Below are 27,602 nucleotides of genomic sequence, written 5' to 3'. Positions count from 1 at the left end.
CCGGGGTGCGCCGGGTCACCACCACCGCTGAAAGCACGCGGCTCCACCGGGCCAACCCCACACACCTCGCAGCGAGTTCTGTGCTGCATTCCCTGGGCTGCAGCTGTCTCTGGTCTCCCTGGAATGCACTGAAGCTGGCTGGCCAGGGAGCCCGGAGAAATGGTCACTTTAGTTAGCTTCAAAGAAAAAGAAAAAAAAGCTAGCGACATTGCCCACTTCCATGCAGGAAAAAAACAATGCTCTTGTCTCTCAGTTCTCACTGGGACCTAAAAACACCGCTCCTTCTCTATTTCACAGGGTCCCCCTGGTATCAGCCCAACGGGCCTCTGGTGACACAGATATGGACCACGATACCAGTGAGATTGATGGAGGCAGGCCGTGGGTCCTCCTTCCGAGGAGTTTCCCGCTGGTCTAACACTAATCTCCACTTTTCCTGTGTGACTCTGGGACAGAAGTTTATCACAATCTGATGGCTCTGGAAGAGAAACTCAATCCAACAGGAGCCTGGGGTCTGGGCACTGGAGCTCCCAGTCTGAGGGTGGCCCCAATCAAAACAACTTTAATTGGATCTCCCTGTGGTTTTCAATTAACGTGCAAATCAGAGAGCCAGTAATTGATGAGAAGGTGGGTCCTGGGTCAGCTTAAACCACTCTGTCTACAGAGGCCACGGTTCATTAACGCTTTGGGGTTGGGGTTTTTGCTTTGCTTTGCTTTGCTTTGCTTTGGGGGTTGTGGTTTGCCAGGGAAGGGGCTGGCTAGTTCACGCCAAAGAAAGCCAAAGGCTTCCCATTCCTCCAGAAAACTCATCACACTCAATTCATACTCTCCTTTATAACAACGGGAAACGAATCACGAGAACTGTTTCTTAAAAGGCTGGCGACAGAGGTAACTAGACAATGAAAGAGGTCTATCCACCTAAGCTCCACGGAGTTTATGGTAAGTCTGCATCTAATCGAGGACTGAAAAGTGGGTTCTCCCACCGGTGCTAAAAGCAGCCTCAGGTAAGGGCTCTGAAGGTGACTTCCCCTTGAGCTGGAGGCGAGGCCTCAGTAAACAGCTGTTTTCTGGCAGCGGTCCTGGCCAGCCCGAGTGCCAACTGTCACCAGCCCGGGGTGATTGATTCATTGCCTCTGCCTCCAGAAGGTCAGCTGCTGGGAAACTTGTCAGCGTGGGATTAAAAACGATGAGTGCAAGACGCGGCGTCAGGAGGAGAAGTCCCTTCCATTACAAAACTGAAGGGAAATCTGTCTGCAAAATGAAGCCACTTCCTCAGAGGGAGGAAGGGGAGCCCCAGGAAACAACGTGCCAGCAATTAGCGCGCGACACGGGCAAGGAAAACAGAGAAGAGCACACGCAGAGCTGTGTTGTGCTGAATGTCTCCACATCTCTCTGAGCAGCAAAGGGGAAGTGAACAGCCGGTGGACAACTACTGTATTCTCTTGTGAGGTCGTTCGAGTGTTTTCACAACTGGCTAGGATGAGAGGACAGGGCTGAAGAAGACTCAGGAAAGCAGAGTTGCTTCCAGGCTCATCAACTCTGGACTCATTGCAAACATTTAATTGTGTCCCACTCAGCCTTCCCCGCTCACCCAGAAGGCTGGCTCTTAGCAATGCTTACACGGGTGATCAGCAAGAAAACCTTCACATGCTGTACCTACACTGTGCATACATTGTATGAGCACATCCTGATCCAACACTGCCAGCGTCATCGTCAGCACTACCATCATCACCATCATCCTCATCACCATCACCACCATCCTCATCACCATCATCCTCATCACCATCACCAACACCATCATCACCATCATCACCATCTTCATCACCATCACCAACATCATCACCATCACCACCATCATCACCACCATCACCATCATCCTCATTACCATCACCATCATCCTCATCACCAACATCCTCATCACCATCACCACCATCACCATCACCACCACCACCATCCTCATTCTCATCATCACCATCATCCTCATTACCATCACCATCATCATCATCACCATCATCCTCATCACCAACATCATCATCACCATCATCCTCATCACCATCACCAACACCATCATCACCATCATCACCATCATCTTCATCACCAACACCATCATCACCATCACCATCGCCATCATCTTCATCACCATCACCACCATCATCACCATCATCCTCATCACCATCACCACCACCATCAACATCACCACCACCACCATCCTCATTCTCATCATCACCATCATCCTCATCACCATCACCACCACCATCAACATCACCACCACCACCATCCTCATTCTCATCACCATCATCCTCATCACCATCACCAACATCATCATCACCATCATCACCATCTTCATCACCATCACCATCATCACCATCATCATCACCATCACCCTCATTACCATCACCATCATCATCATCACCATCATCTTCATCATCACCATCACCATCATCCTCATCACCATCACCACCATCATCATCACTATCATCGCCATCATCCTCATCACCATCACCACCATCATCATCACCATCATTCTCATCACCATCACCAACATCATCATCACCATCATCACCATCACCATCATCACCATCATCCTCATCACCATTACCACCACCATCAACATCACCACCACCATCCTCATTCTCATCATCACCACCATCATCATCATCAAACTAAAATGCAAAGCATACAGCATTGTCCCAAGTTCATGTAATAAACGAACATTTGTAGAAACAAAACAACAGAATACATACCCTGGCCCTTGTGGTTGACTTCTTTGGCAGCAATGACTTTGTTTATAACAGTCTGAAGGAAGTCATTCTCCCCTGCCACCCTGGGTGAAAAACGGGATGACATGTTCAGCGGCTTGTGTCGAATGGCGTCGTCCAACGCGAGCCTGGAGGGCACGGGACGACCAAGACCACAGGAGACAAAGGGGCACAGAGACCCAGAGGTCACGGTAACAAGGGAACACAAGAGATCATCGTCACCGAGTGCGAGAGAGTCATCATGAGTCAACGCACGACAAAGGACAGGATAGGTGACAAGAGAGACAGGGAAGAGCATTGATCAGGAAAATGCTGAAACACAAGAGAAGTAAAGCAAACAAGGTCAACCCTATCCCCAGGAAATAAACATCCACCACGACTCCACTCCATTTCTAATAGATACTAAAAAAAAAAAAAAAGGGCGGGGGGGACTTATCTGAAAATAATGTGGATAGCATTTAATTGCAAGGAATGTTCATGTCCCTTTCTTCAATTTCAGTAATTCCTGACCATAGCTTAGGTCAAGGGGCAGGTGGTTTGAAGGGAAAAGCAAAATCAAGATCAAAAAACAATCCCTACAACCTAATTGCTTGGAGAACTTGGGTGAAAACCACCCACTCCATCAGACTGTGTACCCAGTGTAGCCTCGGATAATTAAGTGTGAAAAGAATGGCACAGTCTTTGGAGAACATAACTACCATGTCTGAAAAGTGACACTGTGATGTGATTATGAATGCAAACCATCACCCTTTGGGGGTCCCGGGGATCATGAGTTTTTAATAGAAGCTACGCTAAGACCAAGAGATAAGTACAAACAGGCAACATGTGCAAAGAGAAATACCATGTAGCACAGCAAAGCACAATATGCAATGAGCAAGAAAATGTACGTCATGTACGTAATGTTTAAAATCATTTCCAGAACCAAGGACAAGTGTTATTCATCATTTGAGCCCACATTACTCAAGAGAGCCGAGGACTTTTAATTTACTTCACCAAGTTAAAAAAGACAGAGAGAGAAAGATGTACACTGTGCTTCCTTCCCTAAAACTTATCCTGTGATATAATAAATCAGTTTTAATGGAGCAAAAAACGGTTTCATTAGCATGGCATTTCCCAAAGAACTGGTTTCATTGCTTAGTTTGCTATTAAAATCATGCTGCTCTTTTGTTTCAAACACTAGAAATATTAGTCTTCCTTTAAGGGAGCAAGGAGTCACAAATTACAGCAAGAGTCGAACACGTAATAATAATTTTTAAAATGGGTGTTTTGCTCTAAGACAGAAAAAGATGGCGGCAACATGGCCGTAACACGTCCCAGTGAAATTCGGACTTGTGGGTCTTAAACTCGTAAACTCCCTAACTTTTCAAACAACGACCCACAGTTTTTTTTCCCTTGACTTTTCCCAGAAGACACTAGCAGACAACAGGTAGTTTCAACTCAGGGGTACATTAAGACATCAAGAAACTCTGAGGTCTAATATATAAAACAGCATTCAAAACAGCACTGGGCTGCATTATTTCTCATGGGCAAAAGCAGCAACTTAGGATTATCATTTTATAAGGGCATATTTTATTTATTACCTCAATATCTGCCTATGTTCAAAGACGATGTTTCCCTTGTTTACTGAGGAAACTTCCAGATTCCGCAGAACCATGCTCCCTTTGTAACTATCCTCACTGGATGTGATTCCAAGGCGGCACTACCCAACAGGACGTTCTGTAATGACGGGAATGTTCTAGACCTGTGTTGCCAAATATGGTAGCCACCGGCTACCAGTGGGACTGAACACTCTCAACGGGACTTTGGGAACTTTCAATGGGAACACTTTTAATGTGATTAAAGAAGTATTTCATTTGATTTAATCTGCACTAATTGAAACAGCCACATGTAGCTCATGGTTACCATATTGGACAGAGGAGTGACGCTAACGGAATGAAGCCACAAAAGACCTTTGCCTCCAGTTGTGTGTGGTGAAAACCCATTTTAAGCTGGTTAATGCACGGTTCTCTGTTATTCTCACACTGGGAAGACTGCAAAAATTTCCACTGAGCCATGCTTTAGGATGCTGTCTGACTAGATCACCTGCCTGCAAAGAAAACCATCATAACCCCATCTTGAACAAATGGTTCTCAAGCCCGGGGCTGAGTGAGGGGATCCGTCACGTAAGAATGGGCAGTGCAATGGGAAGCCAAACTCACAGCTCCTGCCCACCCTGCCCCCAAAGAGACTCCTTCAGCTACCTGCTGGGCATCACCAGACTCCAAACCTCCTCAGCCAACACCTGAACACAGATTTCTAAAATAAAATTTATTTCAAGCCTGGAACCACTTAAGTAAGAACAGAAATAAGGAGAAAAGGCAGAAGGCAGAACACTATGAAGGTCATTCTAACACGCCTTATGGTCTACCCTTCTAAGATTTCACACCCTCAGGAGGAAGCTGTCTCTTCTGATTAACCTGAACCACTCTAATCCCTCTTCCTTTCTCTCTCCACGGCCGTCTGAGATGGAGAAGCGTCCGGTGAAGTGGCCACAGATCATTATGTAGCTACTCTCTCGCTTTCATCCCCAAGGAAAGGACACCAATCCTTTCGACCTTTTCCACGGGATCTACCTTCCATTCAGAGAATCAATTTAACAAATCTCCTCCAAGTGTTTTCCAAGCTTCCCACACCTCTCCACACACTTGGCTTCAGAACTACAATAAACCCTAAGAAAGGTGAGCACAGACTCCGTCCGCTTGAAGCAGCAACAGAGACAGAAAAGCAGCAGCATGATTATTTGTTTCAAGCGTTTCACTTTACAAAAGAATTCATCACTATTTTGTTTGGTTTTCTATTTTAAAAACAGCAGCCTCCCGTGATGAATGTGGAAATGCTGCATTTTGAATATGTACAGCTACTAGAATGAATCAATTATGTAAAGGAACATTCATGCTCACGGTGGACTGGTAATTCTGCGTGTCCTATGCGACACGGCGATTCCCCCGAATCACCCGGAAAATCTTCTACGTGCAAGACCACGAGGCAACTTTAACCCAAGACTCGTGGGGCTACAGAAATGCCATGCACTACCGCCGTGACTACACAGATCTTCCATTATTACAAAATAATCAATCTCTCTTTGTGCTGAATTTATAAACTTAACTTTGAAGAGAATTATTACAAACACACGTTTTCCATCTTGTATCTGGCTGAGTGCTTTGATTGCTCCATACTTACGGCTGAAAGGGGATGAAATGCTGCTTATCTTCATCATCTACTTTTCCATTTATTATATCTGTTACATCCATCACTGGGGACAAGAAAAGAACAGGGATTGTTTTAAGTGCTATAATCAGAGAAAACAAACAAATAAAGCAACATCAGATTGTCTTCTGACCAACAGCGGCATAAACCACACGGTGGCATTTTTTTTTTTTTTTTAATATTCAAGTTCAGAGCATTTTCATGTTCCAAAGACAAATGAAGTTATCTTAGAACATCGACCCAAATGGGGTTGGGGCCCAAATGGCAGAGTTCTGCTCAATAAATTCCTTTGCCTAGGATGCAACCCGACACTCTGGAGCTGCCCTGTCCAAACAAAGGTTGTGTGATGATGGAATGTTCCGGAACAACAAGCACCTGAAACGTGGCAAATGTGATGGTGGTACTGAATTTTTACTTTGATTTCATTCATAAAAGCCACATGTGGCAAGGGCCGACCACGCTGATGGGCACTGCCCTGGGGCATCCATAAGTTCTTGCATTCCCCCAAAAATAAAGTAACTACCATCCGTCTACCCATCCCACGCCAGCATCCGTGGACACTATTTCAAGGGGCATTCGACAGCTGATCCTCAAAGTCACCGACTGCACAACTGAGGAAATGGAGGCTCCAGGACACCAATGAATGACCTTGCCCAAAGTCAGAGAGCTAGAAAGTCTCCGATTTTCAAGCTCTGACCATTGCAGCCAGAGACCCCCAACGACAGCCCCGGGCGCTTTCTCTGTCTCCGCTCGATCCCCATACTTCAGGTAACTGGGTAACATAGCTCACTGATTTTCTCTTCACAATCCCTTCCCTGAGGATTACGACCATGGACTGACAATGTGGACAATTTCCATCTCTACCACTTGCTCCTCCCCCAACAAAAAGGGGGACGACTCTGTAAGGACGAGAAGAGAAGCATCATCACATGCTGATTGCCTCGGTGGAGCCCACGGAGCTTCCACAGTGTGTCCTGAGGGAAAACAGCCCACACCCTGCTGAACCACTGCTCCTCTTGGAGTGAAGAGCCCACACATGTGTCCAGAGATACGGGTCAAAGCATCACAAGTGAACTAGATCATCAGGTTGTGGATGCCCCGAAGGCATATGGCCCAGACCACAGTCTCCACCTACCAGAAGACGCCCCTAGCTTTAAGCATCTTTGGGGGCAACGGATTGGCATTAGATGCACCTATTGAGACCCTCAGATGCCCAAGACCATACTTTCACCGCCAACTGAGAACCGTGTGGCGCTGGGTCACAGGGGGGAGAGCCTGGGCCTCGCAGACCACCTGCCACACGCAGTCCACAAGGCACAGCCCGCCTGTGTGTCTGCAGCCCTCTCTCCTCCCGCCGCTGAGTGCATCTCCCTAGTCATACAACCTGGCCACTGCTCTGGGGCACCCGTAAGTTCTCGCATTGCCCCCAATGATACCACAATGCCAAAACCCAGGCATCAGGCCGGGGAACACATCAGGAGCCCAGCAAAGTTTCGCAGGAAGGAAGCAAGAGAGTGAGCCATGAGACTTGCGTGTGACACCAGTCAGGTGAAGGCAGCCTTAGTCTTCCACGTCCTGGGAGTGACAGCCCTTTCAGTGGCGCCTGTCCCAAGCCCCGGAGGAGCAGGCTGTGACAGCACAGACCTTGTTCGCAAGGAATCTCCCTCACCGCGGCTCGCCCGCACGCTGGCCCGTACCACGGAGGTTCGCGCTCTGGTTGGGGCTTTGGTACAACCCCGGCTACACAGAATTATGAGTGACTTATGTTTTACTTACGCTTTTTGTCTTTTCATAAGTTCTATATCACTTTTACACTACATTACAAAAGAAACACGACATAGCATTTCCCATAGAAGGCTAAGAACCGGAGGCTTAAAGGTCCGTGAACACATCGCTCACCCGGGCTCTGTCGACACAAACATGCAGAAGTTATTCTGGATAAAATCTTAAAATTAAGTTCATGTGTGGGAACTGGAGTTGCACAGGTATGAACAGAAGCGGATGACCAAAAAGGTGATCCACCTTCTCAGGCGGAGAAGTGTCCTTTCTTAACCAGAAAGAGAACAGGAGGTCAGAGGATGTCCTGAGCAGGTTAGGGGTGTGCACTAGTTTAGGACAGCGCCACTGGGGGTGCTGAATGCCATGTGACGAGGGAGGCAAGGCAGCCTGATGGCAGCGTTCCACTGGGTGCCTCACACCCGTAGTGGCTCATAGGTGACTTGGTTAAAGAAGGAATTCTCATTTAATTGGCAGGATGTGGGGCCTGGGCAAGAATGTGTATATATTTTTTAAGTTGATTTATTTATTTATTTAGAGAGAGAGGGAGAGGGAGCGCGCATGCGGTGGGGAGGGGCAGAGACGGGGGGGGGGGGTGGAGACAGAGAGAGAGGGAGAGAATCCCAGGCTCTGTACTATCAGCACAGAAACCCATGCAGGCCTCAAATTCACAAACCATGAGATCATGACTTGAGCCGAAATCAAGAGTCGGACACTTAACCAACCGAGCCACCCACCCAGGTGCTCAAAAATATATTTTTTAATCGTGCCCCAAACCGTTCCCAAACACAGTTAGGGCTGAGAATCACTCCATTAAAATATTTAACCTTTTGCACCAAAAAGATACGGCTATCTTCATCTCTCCCCAAAAGACAGGGAACACCCTCACCTTTCCCTAGCAGAGGTGACTAATCAGTCCCTCTTCTTGAGCTGTCACCGAAATAACGGAACACAAATATGGAGGACAGACGGAACCTACTCCAAGATAACTGGGTCCTCCTCATGCTCCGGTCTCCTCCTACCCCATCATCACTTTGACTATTCACTGTGAATTTCCTCCTGAATCAATCAATCACCAGCTCCAGAAACCGTGAAGCCATCCAATGACTGGCTTTCCTCCAGGCTGAGAATGTGGGTCAGGGTCTCCCTCAGGAGATGTGATCTGCTTTAAAACCAAATATATGATTTACATCGGAAACTTGCGACTGAAGCATCGCGAGCTGCCAGTCCACAGAAACCACACAGAAAAGAGCTAAGAGATTTTTTTTCCCTCTCTCTCTAACAGAAGAGCTTATAAATCAAAGCAGTCCACCGTCCAGTATTGAGCAGCAGCTCTTACTCAGGATGAACGTGACGGTCTAGAAACTCTAAGGAAAGCAGAGAAATGGATTACCAGCCACTCCGAAAGGCCGCCGCAGGCCCGAGGTCAGTTTCCTGGTATTGTTGTCCCTCAGCTCCATGCGACCCACTCGTACGATCTGACAAACGAAACTGATTTTGTCTCTTTTCAGGTCTTTGCTTCCGAGGTCCTGGAAATATTAATTTCCATAAATTATTTGGGAGAACCATTACTCAATGCAGGTGCAACTGAAACAGACAGTAAAAAGGTGGATTGGGACTCTCTTCTCTGACCAGTTTTTAGCATTTTAATAAGTTGTTCACATAACAAAAAGGAGCTGGATAACAATAGTCAATTAACGTTAAGCAAACTTCAGATGCAGGGTTAAGAGAGTGCTGGGGCAAATCTCTGTCATGGGGATCCTAAGGGAAGCTAGAGACCCCTGAACAGCTCTGGGAAGGTATCTTATTATCACTGCATTCACACGGGTTACAAGCATCCCAAGGATCCATGCTCTAGTGTAGACACAAGTCAGAGGGCAATCATTAAAGATAATCACTGGAATGGTGAATGATTCAAATGAACCTCTTTGGTTGTACTTACAGTAAAAACAGCTCGCAAATTATGTAATCTGTCTATGTCTTTAGGCAATCCTGAACTTGACCAGCGAACCAGGTAGTTTTCACTTGAGAAGAAAGAAAGAAAGAAAGAAAGAAAGAAAGAAAGAAAGAAAGAAAAACAAATTCATTTTCTAAATTTAACAGGACACTAAATAGACACCCACATTGATTTATAAATAATACCACATAAGTCCACAATGCAGACAACTATACGAGTTCAGAAATGTCAGCCATGCCAGAGAGAACTGCTTTTCCATTAGCACATAAGTAATTTCCCACACAAGGGAATAGTCGAGAATCTCTGAAAGGCTGTAATTTTGCAATGGAACTATATGCGAACGTCATTTCAAAGTTTATTATTTTAAAAGCATTATTCGTTTATTGAGATTGACTATGATCTAAAATTCACCATTCATTCATTTACAGTATAAAAGAAATACTGCACGTCTGTCTCAGAGCCTAAAACAACCAAATATGCCATATAGACAAATGGAATCCTACGACAAGACGAAATGGAGTCCGTATCATAAATAAGGATGAAATTCATCCATTTGTTCTGTTTTCTATCACATATCAACTTTTATAATTTTGAACAACACAAATGAAGATATTTGAGTTTTAAAGGTACGTGCATGAGCACACACACACTTCACACATAATTTGAACCATAATTTTTCCATCTGGACAAAGAGAGAGTTATACTGAGACAAAAGCAAGAAGGAGGGAAAAGACCACATTAGAAATGACAGGGATGACAAAGACGAGATTTATAATATTTCATTCAACAATTATTAATTGAGAGCCTTTATATAGCAGGCAGCCATCTAGACACTATATTCCAGCCAATCGTGTTGCAGAAATAACAATAGGTCAAAGGTCCAAAAGTGACATTCGCAAAAGACAAAAGTTTGACAACAGCAAGATTGAGACAAGAGTGACATTATCTGGGGCGGGGGGGGGGGGGGGTCTTGGAAACATAAAACCCTATGAAGACAACACAGGAAACAATGACTTCCATCTTTGGTTGGTTGCCACGTCCACGAAACAGTTCCAAGACGAACACTCTACATTCGAACACCTGTGTGCACGCAAGAGAGCTGACCCTGGACCAGAGCCCGGCAGTGCCATCACACCATCCCAAACCGCCCTGGGCTCAGCTGCCGGGGGAAGTATGGCCAACTGATCTCCCCCCTGCTCTCTGAGAGACCTAGACGTCTGGTGGGCCCAGCGCCACTTTCCGAACGTTACCCGGAGAGGAAAGACAGCCGCGAGGGAACGTCACTGACCTGATGAATTTGGACTCCACAGGGTCATAAAGAGACATCAGCACTTCAGCATCTTCTCCGATTTTACAAACCACATTTTTGAGGTTGACGAACAAGGCCAGAGAAGGGGTGGAGGCAAACTTAGCTTGTCTGTTAATATCTATGTTCTGCTTTTGGGACTGTAAGTAGAAATAAAACAGAAAGTTGACAGTAGCAGGGTGCCTGGGGGGCTCAGTCAGTGAAGTGTCCTTGACCCTTGATTTCGGCTCAGGTCACGATCTCCCAGTTCATGAGCCCGAGGCCCTCATCGGGTTCTGCACAGACCATGCGGAGCCTGCTTGGGATTCTCTATCTCCCTCTCTCTGCCCTTCCCCAACTCACGCGCACACATGCTCTCACTTTCTCAAAATAAGTAAATAAACTTAAGAAAGAAAGAAAGAAAGAAAGAAAGAAAGAAAGAAAGAAAGAAAGAAAGAAAAGAAGGAAGGAAGGAAGGAAGGAAGGAAGGAAGGAAGGAAGGAAGGAAGAAAGTTGACATTAGCAATACTCACCACTAACCAACGTTGCACTTTCTTTATTGATGACAGAACAGAAAACTACATGCAACCGGTTAGCCTAACACAGCAAAGCCACTCTGTAGTCACTTCCTTGTCCCACTCAACACATGCACGCACCCAGTACAAAGGTCACAACCCCTTAACAGTTTGTACTGAACATGGTCTTCAAATACTGCAGTGTCTAAACAACGAATCACGGTGATGTTCACATGCAGAGCTGCTTAATTTCTGGTTCCCCCACTAGACTAAATCCTCCGAGAACACTTCTGTCTTATTCATCAGTACGTCCTCAGTTTGTGGTACCCAGTAGGTGCTCAATAAATACTTGCTGAATGAACGGCTGACTCAATCAGTCAACTGACTTCTTAATATCTGCTATAGAGAAGACACCATTAGAGACCAGAGAAAATGCAGAAGATCAATAAGACACATGTTCCCTGCCCTCATCAAGCTTAGAATATGTTACTCCTTTGGCTCCTATCAGAGATGCAGAATCCAGTATTGTTTCCCATGAGATGAAAACACAAAGTCAATGTCGTTAAGACCCTGCCTCCTAAGACGTAGCACAGTGCTTACAACCCTCCCCCCGCCCCCACCAAGGGATGAAATCCTTCCTGGTCGTCAGCAGTATGTTTGGACACTGGGTTCCTTTCCATTCATCATTGTATGAAATATACTGTATAGTCGTGCCTTCTGAGTTTTCTAGTACAAATTCTGGGCCTCACTGGTGTTTTATTAATGTTGAAAACTGTTACTGAGAAAAGGTACTCTCAATGTAAATGGCACATTACAGACAGCCAAACTTACCTTTTCTTCTTGCAATCTTTCCTCCACTTGTTTCGAAGCGATTTCATGAGCTCTAAAGAGACTAATCGTGCTAGTTAGTTCTGGATCCAAAATGTTCCCATCTTCATCTCTCACCACCAAGTCCAGATCAAGAATTCTAGAACAACAAGAATTCAGAGCTTCATGGACACGGACCAAGGGCTTTGAATTCTCTGACACAACTTCAGTCCCAACAACTAGGCGCAGTTGAAAACATCATAGAAAGTCAGGGTCATCCATAATACTAGGGGACATAATTCTATAAGGTCACTTTCTTTAAAACACATTCCTTTGGAATTCAAAAAAATTACTCAGGGGCACCTGGCTGGCTCAGTCAGTAGAGCATGAGGCTCTTGATCTTGGGGTTGTGAGTTTGAGCCCCATGTTGGGTACAGAGATTACTTAAAAAATGGGGCACCTGGGTGGCTCAGTCGGTTAAGCGGCCGACTTCGGCTCAGGTCATGATCTCACGGTCCGTGAGTTCGAGCCCCGCATCGGGTTCTGTGCTGACAGCTCAGAACCTGGAGCCTGTTTCAGATTCTGTGTCTCCCTCTCTCTGACCCTCCCCCGTTCATGCTCTGTCTCTGTCTGTCTCAAAAATAAATAAACGTTAAAAAAAAATTTTTTTTTTTTTAAAACAAAGAACTAAAGTCAGGGGTGCCTGGGTGACTTAGCTGGTTAACTGTCCGAATCCGGCTCAGGTCATGATCTTATGGTTTGTGAAATCGAGCCCCATGTTGGGCTCTGCATTGACCAGATGGAGACTACTTGGGATTCTCTCTCTCCCTCTCTCTCTGTGCTCCTCCCCTGCTCCTGCTTTTTCTCTCAAAATAAATAAACTTAAAAAAACAAATAAATAAAAGTAAAATCTTTAAAACAAATTATTCAATGTTTGCTTCCATTGCAGTAGTGACTTTTTCTTCAAGTGCAAAATTTTACAGATCTGCACAGCCCAAATGAAGTGTGTGTTACACTATATGAACAGCATGGGTAGTTTAAAGCACACACATGCTATAGATAGTTGGGGGAGGGGTATGTATGGGGGTATAATATATATAGATAAATAGAGTGTATATAGGGTGTGTAGTTATGTATAGAGTGTATATACATACATACTCCTGTGTGTGTGTGTGTGTGTGTGTCTGTGTGTGTGTGTATGCAGTGACATACAAACCCATGCACCCATATATTTAAAATTGGTGGTGGTGACATCATCACCAAGCTAGGGAGAAGAGGTAGGAAGGAAGAGCGGGGGCAAAGGCACACCCACCATTCTATTCTCGTCAATTCTATCACACAGCTTTGCTTCTACCTACAGTCAGTTCTAATCCCGAAATTAGCTCATCAGAAGATCTTCGATAAAGATGTTCTACTGTGTTTCGACACCAAACATGTGGAAGTTATCCACAATAACATTAAGCAACTTTCTGGCCAGATGGCTAGACGTAGTAGCCAACTTAAAACATGAGCAGCATCTGTCTAATAAAGCTGTCCATCCATGTCTGGAAATGTTTTTTGGCAATCTTCTCTCTGTTTCCCCAAATCTGACGAAATTGTTAGGTGATTTTTAGCACAATTTTTATTTAAAGAATAAACAAAGACCATTATATAAAGAAAGAAACCGGGAGCTGCACCACGGCGACGTGTTATGGCTTTCTTTTTAATAAGACATGAGGATCTTAACCACAGATGCCTTATACTTTTGCCTTTGGGATTTTCTTCCTGCTATTAACAAGTCTATGGAAGCAGGATTTTTTTTCTTTAACCATACGGCAAAGTAGAGTCTGCTGACAGAAAGATAAATCTCAATTAGATAATGACTGTAACAGTTACAATTTTAAGAGGAGAGGTGACTTGGGAAGAAAGACTCCAACGAGGCAAACTCATGCCCGACTTCTCTCCCTGAAGGTCACACACCTTAAAGCTGGAAAGGAGTCTGATAACGTGTGCCAATCAGGTTTCATTTTGAGAGGATGCTGGGCCACTGCACCATTTGGAAAGCAGTCACAAAGACCTCGTGCTCCCCTCTTAATATCTACTAAGCAAATCCACTGATGGCAAAGCAGGACCCACTGGGCCAGTCGGCAACATGACGGTAAACAGGCTTTTAAACAAATACTCAGAGGCTTTTCGCTCTGCATGAAAACAGCCTAGTAGTTGCGGGGATGGTGGGGTGCCTCAAAAGGAACAGAAAGACATTTTTTTTAAAAAGCCTGTTAGTCTCTCCTCAGTTGTCTCTGTAATACGCTTCGCTAATGAGGAAAAGCCCCCTCTCTCCCAAACCCTGAGCCCACCCCTTGGGAGGAGTCCGTGCTGGTGTGGGTGGGGTCAGTTCTGGAGTGGGTGGGGCCAATGCTAATGAGGGGGGAGAGAATCCTTTCTCTTGTGGGCTGCCCAGTGCTGGTGCCTGCAGAGTTACAAAGCATCTGGCTTTAGAGGACGGTGGCCAGAGGTCCCACAGGCCACACGGGACCAGGCTCCCTGAGGAGCAGAGGCCCAGGCCACGTACCAGCCTGCTGCATACACCCTGCCGTGGGCTCCTCGCCTCAGTCCTGCCAGGACAGATGGCCAGACCCGCTTCACAAAGGAAGGAACCTAAGCTCAGAGAAACATCCAGAAGAACCCTGAGCCTGGATTCTGAGCCAGAACCCTCTCGTGGTAGAGTCCGTGCTCGTTCCAGAATGCCACATGGAAACTGGCGCAGGAAGTGGCTTGTCAGGGTTCTCTTCATGCCAACTCTTCTGTGTGTTTTTCTGAGCAGCCAGCGCTCAGGTGGGGTCTGAACCCACAGTGAGCTTCTGCTACGAAGGTGTGTCTGAGCATAGCAGGAGGGCAAAAAACTGTCTTATTAAGGGCTGTATTTCCTCTCAAAGCAGTAAATTATGTTTGGAAACACTTCCTTCCGTAACTCGATTGTTCCGCGAAATAATGTACTTTCGTTGCTTACCACAGCCAAACTAAGCAGGTGGTTCTGAACATAAGCTCAAAATACAATACTCCAAGAGAAAATAGAATCAAAGCTCCAAAAAGTGTCATGCTTTTTTAAGCAGGTGCTCACGAAATGGGTTTCCCTAAAACGATATCTAATATCCTATACTCAGAAGTCTCTAACTTTCTGGGGCTTCTCCTGTAGACTTTTTTCTTTAATGTTTATTTATTTTTGAGAGAGACAGAGACAGAGTATGAGCAGGGGAGGGGCAGAGAGAGAGGGAGACACAGAACCCGAAGCGGGCTCCAGGCTCCCAGCTGTCAGCACAGAACGCGATGCAGGGCTCGAACCCACGAACCGCAAGATCGTGACCTGAGCCGAAATCGGATGCTTAACCCACTGAGCCACCCAGGCGCCCCTCCTGTGGCCTTAATCCAAACCCTCCGTCTACCTAATAATGTTGCTAGAAACTTTTCACACTTGAAAGGATGAAATACTAGAAAACAAAATGATACTATAATTCTGATTTTGCAGAAAGGCTGAGTTTATACCCAGGGCACCCTTCAGCTAACCGGCTGGGGCAACCCTCTCCCGTTCTCTGGGCTCACCATCCCAGTGTGTAAAATGAGGGGCTTGGTCCAACCCAGAAGTTGCCCGATCCGCTGTCCAGCGTGGTCCGAGTCTATTTTTAAAAACTGAAATTCCAGGCCAGCGTGCCAGATATTAGAAATCAGAATCTTCAGGGGTAGGTCCCACGATTCTGTATTTTGAAAGCTCTCCAAGTGATGCTGATAAGGACCAGCATCTGAGAATCGTGTGACCAGATCATTTTTGAGGCCTCTTGCAGCTCTGACATTATAGGGACAACCAGTTACCCGGTGGGAAAGGGCGTGGCCTCCTTCCGGTTACAGACCTGGCAGACCCAGGAAGAAGCGGCTCACTGCCCCTCAGCATCAGAACCGCGAGCGAACACTAGAACACAGAGCTGTGCGGGAGGGAGCGCACGGCCGCTGAAAGCATTCAAGCACAACGGAGTGGAGGCTTGCTGTAGATGGGAACCTTTGCAAGAGCCATCCTTACAACAAAGCAAACTATTTGTTGTTTATCTGAAATTCAGATTTAGCTGGCTGTACTCTGGTTTGCCAAACCTGCCATCCCCCCGCACTGGTGCTAAGTTTCAAGGTGACCTATGAGGTCCCTTCCAACTCTCAGAACCTGGGGGGTCCACAAAGAAACCTGGTGCTTGTTATTGCCAGGGACCCCCAGGTCTGGACTCAAAGTGAAGTACTGTGAGCAGAAAATAAAAGTCCCTTCTCGGCGGGACTCACGACAAGGTCCTCTATATGGAAGAGTACAACTGAGAGACCACCCAATCCCCTGCTTCTTGGAGACAAGAATAGGTTTCAACAATGACTCTGAAAACTCCTGATTTTTAGAACCCAACAGAAAATACCCTATCCTTTTTTTTTTTAATCTTTAAAGTAATCATTCCACCCAACATGGGGCTCAAACTCACTACCCCAAAATCCAGAGTCACATGCTCTACCGACTGAGCCAGCCAGGCACCCCAAAAATATCCTATCCTTTCAAAAATGAAAACTAGGGGGACTCCCGGGTGGCTCAGTCAGTTGGGCGTCCGACTTCGGCTCAGGTCATGATCTCACAGTCTGTGAGTTCAAGCCCCACATTCGGCTGTGTGCTGACAGCTCAGAGCCTAGAGCCTGCTTCGAATTCTGTGTCTCCCACTCTCTCTCTGCTCCTCCCCTGCTCATGTTCTGTCTCTCTCTGTCTCAAAAATAAATAAAAACATTTTAAAAAATTAAAGAAAACTAAAAAATAAATGAAAACTAGGCCCTTATTTTGATGTTAGAAATTTTTTTATGATAACATGATCTTAGACTCCTCAAGGCTTACGGTAATGGTATTATACTGGATAATTTAAGCATGAAATCATCTTTGAAATAAACAAACCTGTTTCCATAATCGATTTTGGCAGTGACCTTCTTCTTCAGTTCTTTGAGCTCATCCTGCGGCAGAGTTCCAGAAAGAATCTGCGATCGCCATTCGATAAGGTCATAGATCATGTGCCGCACGCTTCGAAACATCTCCCTGTTGTCTTGCTGTACGGAGGAGAGAAAAGCCACATGTAAAGCTTTTGGTATAAAAGAGCCCTGTGGAGTGTTTTCCAAACACACATGTAGTCTATGCTTTATCTGATGCGATCCAATTAATGTCAAGTTAAAAGATGTTTTTAGCATGAAACAGGAACACATCATATGGAGTCTGGTTCCTCTGAGGCACTAAAGATCGAAAGGAGAAGCCGTAATGCACAATCCTCACTATTCCACCCAACCTTCCAGAGTATATGCCTCTCAGTCAAGAGGTTCACCACAGCAGGATCGGGATGGGGAGCCTCAAAACCAGCCCACGTGCTTCTAGCACGTGGCCCAGGGATGGGCAACCCCTGAACCTCCCTCAAGATCAGTGTGAGCTTGAAGATCTTGCCATCGAGTCTTCAACATTTTGAAGACGGCGCCCTGAGCGCTATTCTCGGCACCCCAGGCAACCGAACACCTGGGCCCGTCGTCAACCAGGCTGTAGGGAACAGCATCAGCCTGGGCCCCGGCGCGCTGCGCCTTATTCAGCGCAGGCAGCTTCTACAAGCAGTGAAGTCCGAATCTACAAGCAGTCAGTGCATTTACATCAAACGGAAAACACACACAAAAAAATTCACATTTTTATCACTTTATACATATTTTGAAGGGTGTTGATGGTACAAAAAAAAAAAGCATTTTGCATTGAGACCAAGACTACAATTCATCAAGGATGTTAGGGATTACGCCCCCGCCCCTAAAAGGAAGCAGGTGGTTCTTTCTATGAAATCTAGGAGACCTTTAATTTGATGAAATTCTAAACACGGTCCCTATAAACATTAAAACATGGCTACTACACACTTTTTTAAATAACTTCTGCTCTCCACATCTGAACCTCCCTTTCCCCGAGTTCTAGTATGTGACCTTTGTAGGAATTTCTAAGACCCTCCCCACCAACCTGTCAAAGAAGGCCCTCAGAGACTATTCTGCACCCCACAAGCTACTTTTATAGCATCATCCTAATGTTAATTTCTTAACAACTAAATGGTCAAAAGTAATGGTTTATTCCACAATTAGATTTGTTTCCTCTTACTAATTCATTTTTCTAAAGCCTTATCAAGTATCTAAACTTTGTAATATTTTGCTAACTTATCTACAGCCACAGAGCACAGCAAAACACAACTCGTACCAAAACGCTGTAAGGAAATTTCTACTAGCTTTGTATAAATCCAACAATGCAAGTCCACCAGAGACAAACCCACATTCATAAAAAGGAAGCTAAGGTGCCCACTAGGCATGTCTACCCCCGGGCGTGAACTAGACCCAAGCCCACGAACATACCAGTCAGCATCAGCCCCTGTTTGTTTTCCTGCCATATTTTTGTTTAAAAATTGCTAAGTTGAACATGAAACACCGACTACAAAATTGCTCAGATTTACACAAAACATTCATGGCTAACTTTACGCTTTTTGGTTTTTGAGAACATTTGATGACCAATTACTGCAACTGCTTATTACTGTGCATTTACAAGAAGCCACTGTATAATCAAAAACAACAAGCCTGCCCAGAGAGCAGCTGTGGGACTTTTGCAAGTTTTCTGTGTTCCTAAGAAATCGATGCACTGACTTCCCTCCAGAGCCCTTGCTTTGTGCTGACAACATTAGCATACGAGAAATCAACACTCTGAATAGAAATACAGGCTTAACAAAAGGTAATCTTCTGCAAATATGAATTTATGTGCAAAGAAATGCCCTGAGGGAATAGGAAATGGAAGATGTCAGAGTCTCAGCCTCCCTGCGTTAATAAGGCTTCTTCCGTGATCGGGAGAACTGGACAGCTGCACACAGAGCCAGAATGTAAACGACTTCCCCACCTCTGGAACAAGCACACTTAAGTCTAGAAGACTGTGTAGTTTAACTCAAATGATAAGAGACAGGCAATGGCAGAAAAAATAAACAGCAATTGTTCTGTACTGCGTCCGTAAAGAAGCACCCGTTAAAGCTTAAAAGCAGATTTCAGTTTTCAGGATCTAAATATCAACGTTGAGGGTACATCAATGCAGACTGCCTAGTCCTGTCTTCCAAAGCCTTCAAGCAGCCCGTCTCCCCTTTTGGCACAATGAAGGTGAAATCCTTGGCCCTTCCCTTTACCAATGCTTTGTCACAGGGAGCATGGCATTTACAAAGCGGGTCCAAGAGGACAGTGGCCCCCCAGGGTGGAAAGAATAATGGGCCACGTTGCCTTCTTTGCCCTGAGTAGGACTTAGTCCTTGGTTCTGCTTTTGAGGTTCCCAGGGAAAGGAAAATCATCCCCTTGGTACATCAAGGTCCCACAAGACCCTTCTCTGTTTTGAAGCTTAGATTCAACATCCCATTTTCTCACCACGTAGAGCTGCCTCCAGATGGTGGACCACTCTCGGAGTGTCGTGGTGACTTCCTGTATGAGCGGGAGGTCGCCCGGGATGACCGTTTCATGTTGCCTAAGGGAAAGGAGAAAAGGACAGCCAAGTTCATGGCTTCATTAAAGTCTACAAGCTATACCTTGTAAATTCTAAATCGGGTCCACAGAATTAAATATTTAAGCAAATGGAGAGAAAATATACAAATAAGACTGTGTCCACACATATGAATACATACATCTCTGAGACTGACAGGTAATATTTGTACAGAACTTGACTGTGTTCCTACATTATCCTACATGTAAAGGCGTCTACCTCATATGTCAAGGTAAGATGAAGGAGGCAAATAATATCCCATTTAAAGTCTTCAGAACGTCAAGGTCTGAGAGTACATTCATAATATGTGTACCCATCTATCTTATAGACGGCCATAAATTATAGCCAATCTGTGTGGCATTAAAATGCAGGTTTGGGTTTAGATGATTTCTACATTTCCATCATGCATAAAACTCACTATATGATAATACATGAAGCACTTATCCCTGTCAAAATATGAACGAGGCCATGGCTCCCCAGTGTCCAGAGGTACTCTATGTGATCCCCAAACTCTGATGCATCCTCTCCCTTTTCCCTGCACCCCGAAAGGTTAACCCTTGACTTAGTCTTAACTTGCTATCTGTGTGTGTGTGTGTGTGTGTGTGTGTGTGTGTGTGTGTGTGTCTGTGTGTGTGTGTGTGTGTGTGTGTGTTTAAATGGTATCAACCATGGTTTTTCCAGTCGCATGCTCTGTGTCAGGCCCTGTGCTACACAGGACTCAGAATATTTGGGACTGAGTTAAGAGATGGAAGTGTGGCTCATGCAGTGAGGCCACCTCGCCCCAGACGTCCTGAATAGACAAGTCTGCAACCAGCATGGAATATCCCGGGATCCCAAAATATGTCCCACCTACATATCTTGAGTTGGCTGGAGCCTAGATGGGCGGGTAGGATGCTTACTTTGGCTCGCAGTTGGGGTTCAGGGCTACAATGACCTACTGATGGTGGGGGCTCCCAAAGGAAAAGACAATGGTGTCCCTGAGAGAAAACCAGTGTCTGCGGAGAGGTCTAGCCACGTGCACCCCTGGAGCGACAGGGACCAGATGTCCGAGGCAGGGGTGTGTCTGAGACCACCATCCACAAAACTGCTTTTAGAAATCGCCCTTTGATGGGACATGATCAGTGTCTATTTCAGAATGTGGTTTTCACAGCAGCCCGGCTGGGTCTGTCACCAAGGTTCCCGGTAAAGATGTCGATGAAAATGTGGTTCATCGCACTCTGCAGTGCCCTTCTGAGAAGGGCCCCCCCGGGGGGGGGGGGTTTCTCTTCTCCCACGGGGTGAGCACATTTGGCAGCAACCTGGATGCTTCCACCTCCCAGATCCTGAGTTTCATGCTCAGTCCACTGGGCTCTTCCATTGGCTATCAGAAGCTTGGGGCTCAACTAGAACTCACTTTCACCACACGTAGAGGGCCTCGCTCTACATACTGTGTCCTCATCTCAGTTCTAGATCCTTCCCACTCCCTCCCTCTTCGTAGGCCTGATCTGTCTCTGAACTAATGTGCCAACTAGTTTTAATGGACTCGATCTGGCTGCACTGTAACCACCTCTTTGTAACCAGCTCTTTACCCGCAAGGGGTCAGCCATGTCTGCCCCATAGGGTTGTCATTAAGACCTACAGAAAGAACATCACGCAGGGCTCATGGAAGAATGAGCGAGACACAGCAGACAGTCAATGGGGGTGGCTCCTTAGTTGGCGCTAAATGACACCAAGGGACGAGTCAGGGCTGAAGGCCCCAATCCAGGCATCACGCACAGAGAGGAAGCACAATGACACGGGCCACCCCAAACAGAGGGGCAACACAGGACTAGAAGGACAAGGAGAGCACCCTGGGAGCAGCGGGCAGGGAAGGAAGTAGGTTAGGCAGCATGAGAAACGGGGTATGAAAGCATCAGAACAAACGAGGAGCTTCATCCAGTGAAGGGGACAGCCACCAGTGCCCAGCGCTGCAGGAAAGTGCCAGAAGAACAGCCTTGAGAAGACACTAGAAGCTTGGGAATTAGGAGGCACCGGCAGCCATATGACCATGGGACGAGGGACAAGTGGGAACCGCCTCGGTTACGGGGTAAAGGTAGAGACCAGGTGGCAGCAGGCATGTGGCAGTGATGCGGGGATGCGGGGTGTCTGAGAGTGAATGGAGGCTGGTGTACAGAAAGAAACCCGGCAAGAGAGACAGGGTAATGAACTTGGAGAGCAGGGAGGCAGCAGGGGTGGGATGACAGAGTGGCCTGGGCTGGATAGGAGGAAGGACCATGGGGAGGGGAGGTCGGTGTCCGCAGGTCTCCGGAAGAAAGGAGACTGGTCAAGTCTGAAGGCAGGAAGTCCTTTGCAACGAGGAAGGCATAGACAGCTGGGCTTGGGTGGGAGCAACAGAGGGCAGCATGGGGAGCGAACACAGGGAGCCCCAAAGCCTCGGCAGGAAAACCACCTCTTTGCTGTTTATTTCCCGGGTGCACCATTCACTCGCTCACCCTGGGGCATCACACCCCGGGACCCAGTGTGGGTGTGGCTCTCCTCACCGAGAGTCAAAATAATCTCTTGTTCGCTTTACTATTATGGTTCCTAATTACATTTTCCATATATTCTTTTGTATATACCTCACAGTGCTTTTTTACAAAAATTAATCACAGTCTGACGTCTATACTGACTGTGATACAGACGGATATAAAATACATTAAATGCATACTTTATTTAATTATTTCCACCAGAGTCAAAACTTTCCTTTCCCCCCCCTTTCCTTTTAAAACTTTGTGCACAAAACATTTTATCTGTATTAAAAAAAAAAATACCGTATTACAGGTCGTCACCATTTATGCCTCTAAATTATTTTCTTCATTTTAATTATGCATCATGCAACCACAGAACCCGATTAGTCCTTTTCATATGTTAAAAGTACAGTGCTTGGAAAGGCAATTTTGTAATCAGCCAAAGAGATGTCATTATGCAGTAATCATATGATTAGTAATTTTATAATTTACATATTTAACGGAGGGTGAAGATGTAGCAGAGACAAAAAAGGAAAACATTTTAATGCTGCTTCTTCCAAGTTCACACCTGGCTATTCATTTGCCATTCCTGCCTAATGGGTTCCCATTCTATAAAAGTCCTTTTAATGATCTTATACATCAGTTTTATGACCTCTAAGAAACATACATCACAATTAGACAAAATGTAAATTCACACATGTCCCAATTTACCAACTGTTGCTTTACCCTCAACTCCCTTTGCATCACAGCGTGCAAAGCCTTCCAGAAAAACAGACTCAGAGCTGGGGGGCTGGAACCTCCACCTGATGGGGTCACTCTCAGAGGAGCACAGAGCACTGGGCCCATGCTATCCCAAATCGACATCAGCTTCAAGGAACGTGACTACAGGTACAGTTCTGACTTCAGACTTTTCAAAGGTCCAAAGCCACCCCAACTTCCCTCCCTCTCTCCAAAACTCCCATCCCATCACGGTCACACCCACATTCACCCCCCCTCCCCCTACAGGCACTGCCATTTGGATAAGCAGCAAAGCCAAGTACAAGCATTTCTTTGCTCGAACATCAAGACCAGACTCACCCTTTGCCTTCAACTATGGCTTCTTTAAGATGAATATACGAAGCAGGAAATATACCCTTTGGGGGAGGAAAAAAAAAAACAGTAGTTTTTATTATCAACATGAATACCAACTGAAAATCAAACAACTATCCTGAAAGGGTGGAGGCAGGCATGGCTGGATAACGTGAATTCTGCGAGTCTCATGGTAAATCTCACATACAACACAGTGAGGCAAACAGGAGGCAGAATAGGTCGCTCCTCGCGTCCACCGCTGCCCTCGACGCGGGCAGATCCAAAGCCAAGCGATGCCTAAAAACAATCTCCCATGATGGTCTCTGACAGTTCCTTCCTTCAAAAAGCTAACGCTGCCATCAAAAGTTGCTTTCCACCATCGGTCATCACGTACGCATACAGGCCTGCTTACCTGACCCACGGTTTTCCCAGCAACCTTCAAACAGAGAAAATACAGAAAGTGGACGAATTTCGCCCGATCCACACGACCGCTAGACACGGGTTTCTGTTAACACAGCGCCCTGCATCCGCAAAGTACGGCACGCGCCTAGCAGGACGGTGCGTGAGGGGAAGTTGTTCGGGAAGTTCAGTGTTAAGCGCGCAGTCGGTGAAATGCCAGGAGCTTTACCCAGACTTCGGCCGCGCGTCTGAGCAAGCGAAACAGCTCCCTCACTGGTGTGAGGCAGAAATGAGCACCCGAAAGGGAGCAACGGGGCTGGAGGCGCTGGGGCGCGGGCACCACAGCACAGCTAGTCAGGGTTCCAGCACTAGATCTAGCCCGCGCAGCAGCAATCCACTCAGCGGCACTGGCGGTTTCCAGGCACCTGCCGTGTGAGCAGGATCGTGTTTCCCTGGCATCTGGCCCGCAAGGATTTACACGGGAGAACCAGAAACCACAACTACTAATCGTGTTTGGGAGGGGCATGGGTACCACTGATTCGTGTTCCTCCTGCCTGTTAGGAAAGGCCCCGAATTGCACAAAAAGAAGAATTATCACAGGGAGGGGAGCAGTCGGGCAGAAAGACAGTGGCCGAGCGACGAAGAGGACTGGAGGGCCCCTCCCCCAGGCCCCAGCCATTCAGGATGGGATGCCTCCAAGAGCACACATGATGTCAGCATGTGCCGTCGGATGGAGGGAGAAAAATAACAAGGCAGCCTCGCCCGTGTCCACAGGCAATGATAGCCCTCAGTCTCCGTAAACCTGGTCTCGGGCACCACGGAGCCCCGGAAGGAGCAGTAGAAGGTACAGAGGGGCCACACGCAGAGGCTTGAAATGAGCAAACTGCGCAGCAGGGGTCGTTCTAAACCAGCCCAAACGATCTACACCTGTGTAAACAACTATACAAAGGATGCTTCCAGAACACTTAGGAGTCAGGATTGCTAGGGGCCACGTCCCTTCTCTGCACTGCCGGGAGGCACCCACTACGAAATCCTATTATCTTTCAACTGCCTCATCTCCCAGTGAGGATTTTAGATGGAAAACTAAATACAGCCCTGCCCAGCTCTACTGTAGCAATGAGCTGTAAAGGTCGGGGCACCCCAAAGAAGGGCAGGAAGGACAGCAGTTCAGGAAGGCCCTGGGGGATGGGAAGCACTGGCGAAGGTGGTACCAAACACCAAATAAGCATCAAAGGAAAGGGAACAGCTTGCCTGGGGCCTGCCCAGCACATGGCACATGGAGCTTCACCCCTGTTGTGTGGCTGTGGAGGGAGACGGTGGCCCATGATCCCAAGAACCCCAACTCTGTATAACAAAGTCCTCGACTGTGGCTTTCTCACATGAAACTAGAGTTTCATCTGTAGGAATATTCTCTGGATTGTAGGGGGGCGGTCAAGTTTCCCTGGGAAATCTATCCCACCATCCACCTGCTTCGAACCCGCCATGTTCAAACGTCAAGGCACCAGGTCACTGGGTGTGTGAGACACGCAGCCCCGTCTGAGTCTGGCAGGACGGGGTAGGAGGTCCCCGCTCCTGTCTGCAGACTGGCCTCACCAACAGTACCATCTACGCCAGAGGAGGACAGCCCTGCTGTCCTCAACCCGGGCCCTTCCCGAGTCACAGCCACTAAGGACGAACAGCTCCCCACTGTCCAGCATGGCCTGTCTGCAGGGTCTCTAGGGGAAGCAGAGCAGGAATTTCCCTGCCCGAGGCGCTGGACTTGGAAAGCCTTAGTTACGGGCTCGGGACCGCTGGAGGAGCCCAGCCCAGTTGGGAGATAATGAGAGGCAAAGTTACGAAACAGAAGTGAAATGAGCCATCTGCCAAGCGTAAGTAGATGTTAAAGTGTGTACGTTAACGTGGGCAGGGCCTAATCATAGCTTAGAATGGACGGGATTTCAAACTCGGAATAAAACAGAAGGGCCGTAATTAGGTTTTGTGAAGCTAAGAATGGAAAAGCCACAAGAGAACTGCGTGCGGGGGCGTCCACCACCAGGATCGGGGTGTGATGGCCCGTCTTCGCTTCAGAAGCTCACACTGCCACGCGAGCAGCAGACTGCCCTGGGACACAGAAGCTCTCTCTGGCGAGCGCCTGATGCAGTTTAAGAAGAGTTACATGCAAGAGGCAAGCAAGCATGCGTGAGCTTTGCATGTCTGTTGTCATCACGGATAACGTAAGACTGACAATTATAAGCAGTGTTTTTTTCTTTCTGAAGTCATTACACCCAGATCATTCTCGTACACCTTCCTGTGCTTCAACAGGGTGCAACATTCCACCCGGAAGAGAGGATTCCGCCCTTCGTGACAGGAGGTCAGCACTGCACCTCAGCCCAGCGATTCCGTCACGGAAATGAAGCCAGCGTTTCTATAAGTGCGTGTTGTTCCAAAGGCAAACAATTCAGGGTAGCCCGCGTTTCAGCCTACACATTTTTTCAGCTCAGAGCAAGAGATATAGAAGGAAAACTTGTGGACACAAAAGGGGTAGGATTGATTTCCTCTCACCGGGTGATGTATGACGGGACATGCACTGGGTTTCAGAAAGACGACTTACCTTCTTAGACTTTTTTCTCAAGGTGTAACCTCTGTACCACCCTAAACAAACAAAAGTTGAAATAGTTAGAACAAGGAGACATCCTAGGACCCTGACGATACCCTCCCGTCATACGGGATTCGTTACTTTGCAGAAGCAGGGAAATCAGTTTGCCACAAGAATCCAATAATCCCAACACCGTGGAAATATACTGGAAGGTTCCCGAGGGCGCGTCTCAAAGTCGCCAGGCTGGTGACCTTCCCGAACACACCGCCAGCTCTTTTCATCTTCATCTGCCACTCGAGACCTCGAGGCTATCACTTTGGGGTTAAGCAGCACAGCCCCATGAGGAAAAATCGTCCCTTTGACCACTCATCCCTGAGCAGGCTCCTTGGGTATACACCTCCCCATTGCTTCCTCTCCCTGATTTGGACAAGGGTCACAGCTAAGTGCACAAACCAGCATCCTCAGATCAAGAACTGCCCATAACAGAGACCCTATTGAGCGTTAACTTCCTCCATCCGGAGACACTGTGCCCTGAAGCAGTCGTAATCTCACCACGTATGTCTGGGGCAAAGACTCAGCCCCCAACCAGAAGCTCCAGGCCTGGGGAACAAGGGCCCACCCAGCCCCTGGGGTTTGGCCTTGACTCCAGTTCCCACGGAAGCCAAAGACGGGCACACTAGGACTGTCAGCACAGGGTACAAACAGAAGAGCCCTTTCGACAGCAACACAGCCCTGACCACACCCTTGGCACCTCTGCTCAAGCCGAGGGTGGAAATGGTCCCTGCGGATGCCTCGGTGTCCACAGCCAGTCTCCAGCCTCCCAACAGCCTCACTTCGCACGACGTCCGTGGGTAGCTGCTTACCCCAAAGGCTCTGAAGTCACTCTGGCCATGTTGCTCAGGGAAAGTAAATCCAAACTCAAATTCCAACTCTGCCCCACTGGGGCAAAAGGACCCGGTCAGAGAATCACGGGAGCCCACAGAGAGTTATCCCGTAAGTTTCCAGACAATAACCAAATAATGGGCTCTTACACAGTATCAGAAATCAAAGCTCAGAAACTAGCGATGTCTGAGCGAGCTCAGAATATTGCCACAATGACGGCACCCTCTTACCAAACAGCAAGCATATTACCAACCAGAGGCAAGGAAGAAGATCACAGACCAGAAAGTGATGG

The 27,602-nt window shown here is 47.0% G+C and overlaps 1 protein-coding gene across 3 annotated transcripts in view; it reads right to left on the bottom strand.

The window, feature by feature from the left end:
* The window catches only part of DOCK1 (dedicator of cytokinesis 1), a 531,871-nt gene that overhangs the window by 434,868 nt on the left and 69,401 nt on the right, over nucleotides 1–27,602 (bottom strand). For 2 of the 3 annotated variants that reach the window (XM_047826036.1, XM_047826038.1), the window contains exons 3-12: nucleotides 26,444–26,484; nucleotides 23,464–23,519; nucleotides 19,789–19,885; nucleotides 17,285–17,433; nucleotides 12,367–12,502; nucleotides 11,024–11,181; nucleotides 9,721–9,802; nucleotides 9,172–9,307; nucleotides 5,976–6,048; nucleotides 2,742–2,884 (exon numbers count right to left, since the gene is read on the bottom strand). In XM_047826036.1, the coding sequence (XP_047681992.1) occupies nucleotides 2,742–2,884; nucleotides 5,976–6,048; nucleotides 9,172–9,307; nucleotides 9,721–9,802; nucleotides 11,024–11,181; nucleotides 12,367–12,502; nucleotides 17,285–17,433; nucleotides 19,789–19,885; nucleotides 23,464–23,519; nucleotides 26,444–26,484 (1,071 nt within the window). The remainder of the gene's footprint in view (nucleotides 1–2,741; nucleotides 2,885–5,975; nucleotides 6,049–9,171; nucleotides 9,308–9,720; nucleotides 9,803–11,023; nucleotides 11,182–12,366; nucleotides 12,503–17,284; nucleotides 17,434–19,788; nucleotides 19,886–23,463; nucleotides 23,520–26,443; nucleotides 26,485–27,602) is intronic. The other variant, XM_047826037.1, reaches the window with a different exon arrangement.

This window comes from Prionailurus viverrinus, chromosome D2, assembly GCF_022837055.1.
Source record: "Prionailurus viverrinus isolate Anna chromosome D2, UM_Priviv_1.0, whole genome shotgun sequence".
In the NCBI taxonomy this organism is placed as follows: Eukaryota; Metazoa; Chordata; class Mammalia; order Carnivora; family Felidae; genus Prionailurus; species Prionailurus viverrinus.
Note: the sequence above shows the minus strand (reverse complement) of the source record. Positions and strands in the feature narration are given on the sequence as shown.